The sequence below is a fragment of the Ptychodera flava genome, chromosome 15 (genome assembly GCF_041260155.1).
Source record: "Ptychodera flava strain L36383 chromosome 15, AS_Pfla_20210202, whole genome shotgun sequence".
NCBI lineage: Eukaryota > Metazoa > Hemichordata > Enteropneusta > Ptychoderidae > Ptychodera > Ptychodera flava.
The window spans coordinates 28,026,681-28,039,513 of NC_091942.1; the positions used below are offsets into that span (position 1 = coordinate 28,026,681).

Below are 12,833 nucleotides of genomic sequence, written 5' to 3' on the forward strand. Positions count from 1 at the left end.
TCAACCATTGTACTTATCTCATTCTCTTCGTGTTTCTTTTTCTCTGGAAAAACTACAAATTTATTCAAAGTTATTACAAGCATGGGGCATGAGGTGCATGCTGTCTTATACACTAGAGTTAGCGTTTTATAGTAGTTAAAAAGTATCGTCTTGTATGAATGGTCAGTTTTCCCTATTTTGTCAAGTTTTTGGATTATTATCATAATGTATGTTCCGAGTGTATATTTCCATTTTTTCTGTATGTTTTCCTGCGTGTGTACATTTCTAAAACTGAGGAGGAAACATCATTAGTAGGGTATAGCTTAGCAATAACAAATATTGTGACATTTAGAGACAGCGTATATTTTTCTATTTAATCAGAAAGACTTGTATTTCCACGCTCAAAATACAATTTCTGGCTTTGTAGAAGTCTTGTTTTCGTTTTCTGCTTTTCCCCCAACATTTGCATATGTTTTCGCAATGTTCTTTATGCAAGCTGAAAAGAGTAATAAAGAAAGCCGAATACCTCAAAGTGACTGTCTTCTAAAATTTTCATCCATTTTGTCACAACATACCAAAAATACATGGAATTCTTGGATAAAGTGACTCAGTGCACAAAATGATGACAACACATACCTGCAAAAGTCAAAAGATTACCCCTTTACTGAATGCATACAGATGACTTTGTTCGTGATCTGGTGACAAAATGGACCTCTCCCATTCCGACTTGCCTTCCTATGACAAATAAACTTTGCCACAATGCAAGGGAAAGCTGCGGCCGTAATATCTACGTGAAAGCCACCACCAATCAAGATTTCATTTCAAAAGGCTGCATGAGGTCCAAACTTTATATAACGATGTACATTCAGCCATGCCTTGAGAGAGTTCAACACTGAACTTGGGTTTTTTTGGGTACAGACCGTACAATGTTTCACTGAATATTTTAATCTTGTCTGGCTGCCAGCAGAGTTGAGGTTGTGTACAGTTGACCAGCATTTCAGCACGTTCCAAAAAGTCAAGCAACTTTACATCTCAAAAAAACTTTCATGGAAGAAGCTCAAGAAAAGAGCAGCTGTACTCTTTCTACAATTAATGCATAAGGACCAATCTGCTTTGAGGTGGAGGGTTAGGGGGGGCTTTGGGTGTGGTATGTTGATGAAAAGCTAGCGTGATAGACCATCTTGGCTCTCCCTCGTTCTCTCTAAAGTCTAGCATTTTAAAGGAGTTAAAATGCTGTGCATTGCTGTGTTGATGTGAACTGTGAAATTCACTTCTTTGCTTGCTCACATTGTGCGTGATTTGTGCCAGGATTCTTGACATAGTTGTGGTTAAACAGTTAATTACAAGAAATTGTTAGTGGAATGTAGGTAATGAGTCAAATGCTTGGCTATGCCTGTATTAACTGTTAAATATATCAAGGTACACTACTGACAGTCCCTCGGGCCAGTTTTGGTTGTATTGTCATAATTGGGTGTGTTGTATTTATTGTGTGTGGGTGCCGTCTCCAATGCAAAGTGTCTTGCTACTTAAATTGTGTCAAAAAGGCCAAAATGGCACAAGCTGCTGTAACAGTTTTATATCATGGTTTCGCTATACTGCCTGACCTGGGAAAAAGAAAGGCTGTGCGGTTTTCACCATGTGAGGGCGCATGTCACAATTTCTGACCCACCTTGGTTGAGGAGTACAAGGGGGATTTCTTGTCTGCTGAAATAAAATAAACCTCCCTTTCTGGATATAAAAGTTAAATACTGTCTAATGGTCACTTCAATAGCTACACAGAATAAAAATCTCAGGAATGCAAGATAAGGGTGTTTCATCGCCAACTATCCTGGAATGCCACCGCTATGGTTTCTGAAATCATATGGCTAGTGCATAAGTTGTGTTAGGTCAAATATTGTCAACCTGTCTTCTGTTCTGATGATTCTGAATTCTGGGTTGTGTCAAAAAAGTTTGATAAGTATGAAGTAGTGACATCTCCCACACTGAAATTTTATTTGTTGGATTTCATAGACACTGAAAATTTTGTCCTGTACCATACACCCTACAAAATCAACAACAAACCGCTGTCAAAGTATCAATAACATTTTATTAGCCAGGATTTTTGGCAAAAAAATCACAACCACTAAACTTCTTCTGTGTTGACAGAATTGGTAAATTTACCATAACACTTGTTGCATTAGCCACACAACAGTCCTGAACATGGACAGTGTGAATAGTTTTCAATTCTGAAGAATAAAACAAAGAATACACTAAGGAACAGTCTTTTTAAGTACGCTCTTATACACCACCCCACACAGAACTCTCTCTCTTGTCAGCCAGTACTTGTATATTTCTGTTGTGTTTCATAGAGAACTGTGACATATATACACATAATGCCTATATTTCAATATACTGACAGACAGACAACACCTTGTTCAAGATGTACCCTTTCTTCCTACAAACCTTGAAAAGTAATATAATGCACAGAAGCCTATCAAAACCCTGCAAATTTTAAGACTTTGCATCCCCGAACTAGGGATACCAACATTATCTGGAGACAAAGTTGCAATTTATCCAGAAAACACTGGTATCGCTGAACACAGCTTCAATGTCAAAATGCAAATTCCACTGCAAATGTAAATTTCCTGAGGTACCAAGTTTAGAGTAGATGATGAGAAATGAAAATGCCCCTTATGATGAAATTGATGGAATATGCAAAAGAAAATGATGCTGAAAGACCATTCTTATCTAGAAATCAAAAAAATCTCTGACAAGAAATCGTAAGTTAAGAAAATAAAAGCGAAAAAAGTTCTTCAGATCATGGACAACTTTGGATTAAAAAATCTGTTTAAAACAGCTCTTGTGAATATGTAGCTTTAGACCGTATTGACAGAAAGCTGAGCTATTGGCTACTGTAAGTACAACAAAAGACAGAAGACAATCTACTTACTCATTCCATTTTTTGTGACGTTTTTAACACCAAAGTGAAAACACAATGTAGCCACACTTGACTGGTGTTCAGATAACAATGGAAACCATAGAATCAGATTTAAGGTAGGGCAGTCACAACTCAAGGTACTATACACATCAAACATATAATTTGAAACTTTTACTCAGACTTTGCTAACGTAAACTTCAATAAACCATCCTCTTTCATTATTCTGTTGTAGAAACCTTAGTTACTTTTCCATTTTTGGCACAGAGAACAAAATTACTGCCAATCTACCGATATTTTTAATTTTGAAAACGGATGCCATCCTCTGTTGTAGCTCAGTGGGGAAAGATGATCAATTTTTTACAAAACAAGACAATGAAAACATGTCTTTCTGTACAAATTTCAAGCTGGAGTCCGCACAGGCTGTAGAACACTGAAGAATGGGAAGAATTCAAGTGTTCAAGTCTCTGTCACAATGGTGAATTCTGCCCTCAACCATGGTTTGGCCCAAAACTTTTGTTATCAATAGTGCATGTGGACCTGTTTACAGGGAATCAGGGGTGAACAGGTTAAGGCTATTGACCCTAGATAAAGTCACCCTTGACCCTAGACATCAGTATTTATGATTTACTTTGCTCACAATCTCCGATAAGGGAATCTGTGATGTATGATGTCTTCAAATACTTCTCATTATACATTTTCTCATGAGCGCTGTTCACTGTCCATGTAATCACTTGTATTCCTCGGTGTTCCCAGTATACCTTGACTTGCCTGAAAAAAGACCAAATGACGTAATGTGTTTTCATGATGTGGTTGTATGGAAAAGGGAAAATTGTATGGCTAGTAGCTGTAACTTTGGATGATTTTTTCACTGTTTTTTGTTTTTTAATTTTAAGTGCAGAGTCTTGTTCTACTCCTAAACGTGTGTATACAGCATTCAGCTTGTCAGCTCAGCCTGTACATGTGTGAATTGTGTTGTTATTGTTGACAAGTGAATTCTGGTCCAGACTGGAATTCAAATGTAAATAAAAACAGCGCAAATATAAGACACTGTGTTTACAAGCTGATACTAGATGTTAGATGTACCTTGCTTAGGGGAGCAGCACAGTAGCTTACAATTGATGTAAAACACAAATTTAGTGAAAAAAATCATAATTAGTTACAGCTACCTGCGCTTTAAAGAAATAAATACTTATTTTAGCTTAGTCTTAGGTTATTGAGGTGAGGTAGGGCACAAAACAATTACATTCATAGAACTTGGATAGCTTTTAACATTCCGTAACATTAGCATTTCACAATACTTTTAGTTTATGCCTGTTTTTTTATTGCTTTCAACATTTTCATAAATAGCTGGTACAGACAATTCTGCTGGGCCCGTGTTTGTTCTACTCACAGTAGCACAAACAAATTTCATAGTTGATACTGTGTCTGTGTACTGTAACTAGCAGCAAAATATGCTTCCTTTCCACAGATGGAATACATTACGTAGAATTTGATGATATACAACTCATTCTTTGGTATGAAAATATATAAACTACGGTAAAAATCATGCTTTTCAACACATAGATGACAAACATCTGAAAGGGCACTTCACAAAGTAAAGTTGATGTGTGTCTGTGAAATTGCATAAATCTTTCAAATCTGAAAATCTTGACAAAGAAAGCAGCAACAGAATGAACAGCGAGGGTGAACATCATTTGAGAAAATGAACATATGGAAAATACTCGAAACTTTCTACTTACTGAGACATTTCATTTTTCCAGAGGAGAAACGCTGAATTGCCACAGAAATACCAAAGGAAAGAATGGTGAGCCCAGTGTGTTAGGAGATCCGCCATGTGAGCCAACGGGACTTTCCATGCCGGCATATCCCGTGGCTCTCCGGTGATGCTGTACGCCAGGTCTCCCGAACGATGGGTTAGAGCTGTCACTATCTTCTGGTCATTTAGTCTAACCTGTTTGCAGAAACACCACACATTATCACACATATGACAAGGATATCAAAGCTTTCCACCATTCACTGATTTTTGTAGTTACCTTAAAAGCTGTTAAGGTAGTATGTGCCTCGAAAGTGAAAGACTTGAACTTTTGCTCAAACTTCCCTAAATGAAACTTTCAACCATTCTCTTACCAAATCAACAATAACAATCTGAGGTCACCATGCAAAGTTTGGAACTGGCAAAACAAATTACTCAACATTTTGCAATATTTGATATTCAAAATGGCTGCCATCCCTGTGTTAACTCTATGGGGTAAAATTAAATTTCACATGTTCAAAAAACTAAGACAGTGAAAAGTTTTCTTACGTCAAGAGCTTTAAAATGAGCCCAAACAAGTGGTAGATCAGAAAAGAATTGTAGAAATTTAAGAGTCCCTGAGGTACGTTCTACCTTAATTAGCATGATTAGGACTATGATTGCAACAGTATGAAGCCGCATATGACCACTCTCTTTACCTTAAACTTTCCCTGTCAATCGATCTGGTAACTTGTCTTGTACTCTGTCAGTACACAATATTGTATATAGCACCTTAAATAATGATTGAAACTCTTAAACATTTTAAAGCAATATGTATTTTAAATAGTCATGTACAATATATGCTACACTAGTCAATGTAGAAATTTCCTAATAAGTAAACATACAAATAAACAATCAAAACAAACATAAATTTTTCAAAACGTTTCCTCTCTAGGTCACCTTAACTCAAATAGCCTAAAATCTATAGACGATCCACTCTGCACTTAAAACGACAACTGACTTCACAAATGAAAATGATAAACATGAGGGCGCTCTTCAAAAGTGCCACAGTTGATGGCTTAGACGGAGGAAGGTATTTAGCAGTTTAGAATATAAAGTAGATATTCTTTTTATCTTCATCCAGCATTGCTAGTACAAAGACATTTGGCAAAGATGGATTTCCTCACCTGACTAGGAATGTATAGTAAGAATAACAGAGTTGGAAACCGATCTGTGGCAAGACTTTCAAAGTTTCTACCCACCTTGTAGATCACTTCGGGATAAAAGGAACACACAGCTGCACTTTCATAGAGTTTGGGATGTTCATGAAAGAGCTTTACAAGGGCCTCCGCCGCCTGAAAAAAGGTATGAAGAGTAAAAATTCAACTGACAGATGTGAACATGGAAATCTCATGCTGTATGTTACCCAGGCAATATCTCCTAGTGTGATGTAACGTCATTAATGAACAGACAATGACTGGGGAGTACCCAGCAAAATAGCAAAGTTTCTAACTGCCTTTGTAAATTATATATTTGAAGCTGTCTGGTACATTCTTAAGACCAGGTGACTACTATATCTTTGGATATCTGATCATACTGAGCATAGTTTTTATCTTTGTATCTGTTGATTTTTTTTTACTATCAGCTATTGATGGGCAACTCTGAATATGAAATTGAACAGTTTATTCATTTGTGGCTATTTGAGCTCAATGTAGCGCATATGCATTGAAAAATATAACAAACACTCACCTGTTGTGCATTTCCTTTGACATCATAGAAAATCTTCAACCCTAGCCTGAGACATTCTTCAGTGGCTTCTTGTAATGTTGGGATGCGTGTCTTTGAAAACTGTGCACTGAATTAAATCAAAAAGCACCATGACTTTAGCACAATTTAGCCATCAACAGTACTGCCTTAAAGACCAAAGCAGCTAGGGCCCAAGCAGTCTAACATTTCTCTGAGATAAAAAATTCCTAAATTTCTATGCTGATGTCAAAGAGTGACACTCTTTCACCTTTATGGAACACATTAAAACTTATTAGTATATAGAGAACTATGGTACTAAATATTTTCATGTCTCCATAGTGAATGGTCCAAGCCAAACCTCAAAACAAAATCACACCACTTCGAGGTCAAGCTAGAGACACTGTTGGCTCATTCATCACTTTTGTTTAAATGTACGAAGAACGGGAAGTTTCACTAAAAGTTTAACAATATATACTGGCTGATTTTTGCAGATTTGAACTAAAATAACGACTTGTTGACCGATATTGAATTTTTCCACATCCACAAAATCTCAGAGCAAAGCAGAACTATGGGTAGAACCAACCAATGCAGGTTGTGGTGGTGGGGTTCTGTGGGAAATAGTATAAATTTTAGACTGAACAAATTTGAGATCAGTTCATGAATTTGCCATCATTATTTGTCCCTGGGCATGTGCAACACTTACCTTAGCCTGTGTCCATGTGAGGCATTGAGTTTTCGTATCTCTTCAAATGTGTATGACTTGATCTCCCCTTGTCCATCAGTGGTACGGTCCACGGATGAATCATGAAGTAGCACTGGAACACCATCCTTGGTAAACTCAAGGTCAAGTTCAACACCATCGGCGCCATTTTTCTTGGCCTACAAATGGTCCAGAGACAATAAACTGAAGGTTAATTTTGGCAAGTTCTGTCTATTGGTGGAAATTCATGCAAAAACTGTAACCAGCTTTTTTTCACATTCAGTTTTTTCTTGTTTACGCATGGCGCCCTCAAACAGTCAATGTATCAGTCAATACCAAAGCTTCAATTGTACTGATAGATTGATTGAAAAGATTCTTCTCAGCGTTAGTTTTATTGCTATTTCCATGATCTTGTTAAATTCATAACTAGAGTGTTATTTCTTGTGAGATGTGTGAGCATTTACGTCACACTCTATTTTTGAAATTGTACTCTGCATTGTTATTATTCAAACTGTTTTATCTGCCTATTGAATTGTTCACAGGCCAGTATGCAAACATGAACAGAAAAGGTGAATTATTTTATGTCTAGTCTGAAGTTTCACTGTTCTTTGACCTCATTGCCTTCATAAAGAGTTGCTTCTGGCTTCCCTTGTGTTATTTGCTTTATCATGGTTTCAGGTCTGCAGTGTGGGCGTACCGTACAGTAAAAGAGGGGAAGTAATAAAAATGTTCACAGTGGGATTAACCAGAATACACTTTTTTATATGAAACCTGGAGACTGCATTTGTCAAGGAGGTACACTAGAATCAGAACATCAAAATGATCTTTACGAGACGATCGTTGCAGAAGGTGAAAATAAAATTGCAAATTTCTTTCTTGCACATTCACTCTGGCTCATACATTCAATATCCCCTGTATGGATATAGCCTAGCTTTGCCTCACAGATGACTGATGGAGAGGAAAACAGGGCACAAAAATACTTTAAGTAACTGTTGTCATGGCAACTACAGACCTTATGTTTCTTCAATGTGGCAACAAAGTACATTATTGGTATCTTCAGCATAATCATTCACAGAGCATGTAAACAACTGTACATGTACAGTGCCTGACCCAAAAAATCCACAACGAGGAGAAAATGCTCATTTCTCCGAACAATCAGCTACACGTACACTGTGACACTGTTTTTGTCTGTTCAAGGCAGGCACCGCCATCTACAATGACAGGGCATGACTTAAAAAATACATCGAAGAGGAGTTTATTTCCAGGAAAACAACAGTTTATGTTTCACACCAGGATAACATACCAGTAAAATGTCAAACATTTGCAAATAACACAGCATATATATACAGGCAATTTCGCTATTTTTTAATGGCTCTGCATTTTGTCAACAATATCTCGAATAATTTCTAAAAATATCCCCTGTTCAGTTTAGTGTTGGTTGAATTGTTCATGATAATCATACCATTCTGTGCTTAGATCTTATCTAGAACAGTTACAAATTTATGCAAACCAAACCAAGGAGTATTAATTTAATTAAGTTAAATGGAAGCCTTTTTCTGATATTTTTGCTCCGACTGTATACATGTAAAATACAGTTTGTTGTTCGACTCCAAACTGTTGGGTGGCATTACCAGAATCATGGAATATGGAGCAAAAGGAACAAAAATACTTGCCATAGTGTGATAAAGACAACCACAAAAAACAGCTTTGCAAATGTAGATAATGGTTAATTTGTCACAGGTGTATCCCACTCGTAACGTTGATTTCCAGGCATTTGATTGTTGAAATCTTAGACCACAGTGATAATTATGCAGAAACATACGATGTACGTGTATAGACACAACGGTCCTCGCCACGCACTGAGTGTCCCTCTCAATCAAACATGCAAGTCTTGGTAGAAAGTTGTCATGCTACTCGACAAAACCTACTTTGTCCACCACATGGATACAAATCAAAATCACTCACAAATCTATGTACTAGAAACGTCAATCAAACAGTGGTGCCTTGATTGGCTAACTTTAGAATAATATATATGTAAACAGTGTTCTCCCCAGGATTTCCTGTTAGAGTGACAGTTAATTTGCATAACAATAGATACAACTGTTATAGTAATGAGTTTCTATTGTTTACCAAAAATTAAAGAGTGGCGGCCACCACTCTGTAATTGCTCTGGAGAGAACATTGTGTGAATACCATTATCATATACCTACATTCACGTGCCTGTGTAAAGCTACGGGAGGGAGCGCCCTCAGATCCGTGCATGTTTTTTACGTATCATGCCCCGGCCCGGTGCCCAAATATGGGCAATCGCGTGCATTTCTGAACTACCTCGATTCTGGTTACTGGTTGCTATCCGCAAACATTCCATTCGTACACAAAGCCAGCGCGAGATTAGGAAAACGTCTGCTCACTCAGATCATAGATGCGCCTGGCGACAGAGGACAAAATTGAATAAAATCGGTTGAAACATGTCTGAGTTATGGCTCTGTACATGAAAAAAATTGTAATAAAATGGCCGCATGGCGGCCATATTGGATCGTATCACAAAACAAATTGATGTGCATATGTATGACATATGAAGTAATCCTTGTACCAAGTTTGATTGAAATCGCTTCAGGCATATCTGAGATATCTAGATGAACGGACAGACGCACGGACAGATGGAGGCACGCACGCACAGACGCACGGACATGACCAAACCTATAAGTCCCCCTGGATGGTGTCCGTGGGGACTAACAAATGACGTCATCATGTATGTCAATCCGCGACGGAAAGCGGCCATCATATTTATGGAAAACTGACAAAAATGGCAATGAATTAACTGATATCGCATGCATTTTTTTCTCCTAAACAATGTTGAATATTATGTAAACTACATATTTATCATTCCATAAGATATATGATAAAACCTTTACGGCCCTGATACGGCTTTTGCGGCCCTTGGTTGTACGGCGTACGGACCCTTGCACGCTCGGGCCCTTCCATCGTACAACCTCCGGCCGCAAAAGCCGTATCAGGGCCGTAAAATTATTATCCTCTGTGACGTTGGCACCGCCTACCCAAAGTTCAGTGTGGGGTGACTGGAATGTTGCTCATCCCTATATTTGGCAATGTGTCTTTTGATCTCGCTCAAAAATCGCACGAAATGAGCATTTTTGAATCAGATGAAGTATCAGGTATGAATTTTGAGAGTTAAAGGGAACGAGAAATGGTTACGTGATAAATAAACTTACTCATTTTCACAGTGATGAAATGGAACACGGAAGATGACATGGTATAGTCAACATAGCCATTTGGTTTCCTAACTTTGTTGGTTTGGCATGTATATACACACATCTATGAGCCGCCTAGCTGCAGAGAGGATTTGCAGCCAACAAGGTAAGGGGCCGTGGATAATTAAAACATACGCATGGTAAACACAACGACCAATTGCATTTGGCCTCGACACCCCTACCCTCCTCCCTAAATGAAAGTTTGGAAGTGCGCAAATCCAACCATGCCTCATTCTATATCAGCATACCTATGATTGGTAACTACATCTGCTATTTTCCTACATTTATCTCTTTCACAATCCGACATACGCTACCACCACTCCAGGCATACCCCTCTACAGTCAATCTTTGTTTAGCGCCAATTCGACAATGACGCAACCAATAGAATGAAATGAATTGAAACATTGTACCCAAAATGATTGTTACATTATTTTACATGTGCACTGAACCACATGTATTACCCTGTTCAGATTGACCATTTTGCGTCAATGTAGCACCGGCCCTGGGCGCGGGTCAACGTAAAAAACAATGTGGACACGCTGTGTCGGCCTAGGGCCGACGCAGTTTTGTCCTGGCTAGAAGAGGGGGTTCAGGGCCGAGGCAAATTCACGTCTGTGGTGCAGGGTGGACACGTTGCGTCGGCCCTGGTCCCAGTTGACCAGGCCTCCGCCATGGATCGAAGTTGAACTAGTCACCCTATTTGCACAAAACAAACGATGTTTGAAACTAAAGTTTACACCTATCGAAAGTTTTCAATCCAGTCTTTACATGTATCATCCCATGTACGCAGAACTTCCCACCAACCTTTGCTCCGCAAACAAGACCATGTCATTTGATTCCGCAGTGCACGTAATAGACTAGCGAGGCATGTCAAAAATGCCGCGCACTGGTTATTTCTCCATCGCGGTCTTATATATACCATATGCTCATCCAATAAATAGTGAAGATCTCTCCGATGATTAAAAGGGCGAGTTGTAGTCATATTTTCCCTTTCTTGTGCGTAAAAACGCAGGAAAATCATCAACAGTTGAAACAGCGTGCTATTATTCAAATGCGCCATTTGAACTTTGACAGGTCAGAGGTCACAAGGTAAATTTACGGCCCTAATTCTGGTACCGGTAAGTGTGGATCAGTGCGGACGTGGACCAAATTTAATCCCAAAAGGACAATTATTTTGCGTAGGCCAAAATTTCAGTTGGGTTGCCAATGTGAACTAAGTATTAGTCAAAAGAATGCTGGTGTAGCACCTCTGCCGCACTGGGCTGGTACACACCAAACAATATAGCAATATTTTGTGATTTAAAAATCGTGTAGCGAGATGTTGTAATATAAAATCATGTTGTGCGATTTTTGCGCACGATAATTGAAATATAGACAAACCCTCTCCCCTAAATGTAGAAATTGCATTTACCGTGCACGATTTCAATTATCCACAGCCCCTAACTATGATCTGTGCCACAACAGTGCAAATTTGGCATAAATTCTGAAAATCATTCAGGATTCCAGTGCAGTTGAGTGCTTATATAGGAATTATGACAGAAATTTTATAATTTTCATCAATAATGTTCATATTTATAAATTCATGAAAAAAAATATTTACTTTTATTATGAATAATACTGCCTTCTAGCCCTGTGATGCGCCCCCCCCCCCCCTCCATTCCATTGTAACTTAGATTGCACTACACTGAACACACTGAAAATACCGTATTTAAAGTAAACTCACTTCTCTGATCGCCTCTATCGTGTTTTCGGGAGCATCGTACGCCCCTCCTCTGTGACCAATCACCAGCATCCTGTTCGGCTCGAGGACTTTGTCAGAAGCTGAGCGATCGACGGGGGGAATACGAAACCCATGGATGACAGCGAAAACCAGTACTACGGAACAGAGACCTGTAAACAGATGCTTTGTACTTGAAACTGGCAAGACAAAGTGAGCCGTCACAAACGTGATCAAAAACACTCCTGAAAGATCCAACACTGCCGATATTAATGCTGTATGGACTGGACTAGGCAGTGGTGCTGCCATGTTTTTCTTGAAAAACGCGCTTGACTGTGTGGTAACTACAGGTCGACGCAGTGTTGACGACCTGTACCCGTACGTCCGCCACGTTCCCTGCCTGTACCAACAGCTGAGCTGAAAAGACCCCCTAACATACGTGCTATTTTTATTCAAGATGTAACGATAGCAGCATGGCAGAGTACTTAGGTTACAGAGTTTGTCCGAAAGATTTAACTGTACAGTTCTCAATCGTTTATTGTTGATAGTATTTCAACCCGTTACAACAATGCATCACCAATTTACGTTTTTCCAGAACAATGCGAAGTGACCGAGTGCATGTAAAAACAGCATGCAGCACGCCCCCATCGCTCGGCCAATGGATCTAGGTTGACGTCACTGCTATATTTTGCCGGGGCAGAGAGCAAAGGATGCCTGGTTCATGCTCCTGCAAAATTCATAATTTGTATACAAGTTTATGATGAATTTGA

At 38.8% G+C, this 12,833-nt stretch overlaps 1 protein-coding gene across 1 annotated transcript; it reads right to left on the reverse strand.

Annotated features, from left to right (window-relative positions):
* Nucleotides 1–2,045: 2,045 nt before the first annotated feature.
* On the reverse strand, nt 2,046–12,485 carry LOC139151748 (glycerophosphodiester phosphodiesterase 1-like). Its single transcript, XM_070724724.1, has 6 exons — nt 12,070–12,485; nt 7,078–7,253; nt 6,378–6,483; nt 5,891–5,983; nt 4,636–4,847; nt 2,046–3,664 (listed from the first exon to the last, which is right to left on the reverse strand). The coding sequence occupies exons 1-6, from the start codon at nt 12,370–12,372 to the stop codon at nt 3,514–3,516; spliced, it is 1,041 nt and encodes a 346-aa protein (XP_070580825.1). The 5' UTR covers nt 12,373–12,485; the 3' UTR covers nt 2,046–3,513.
* Nucleotides 12,486–12,833: the final 348 nt, after the last annotated feature.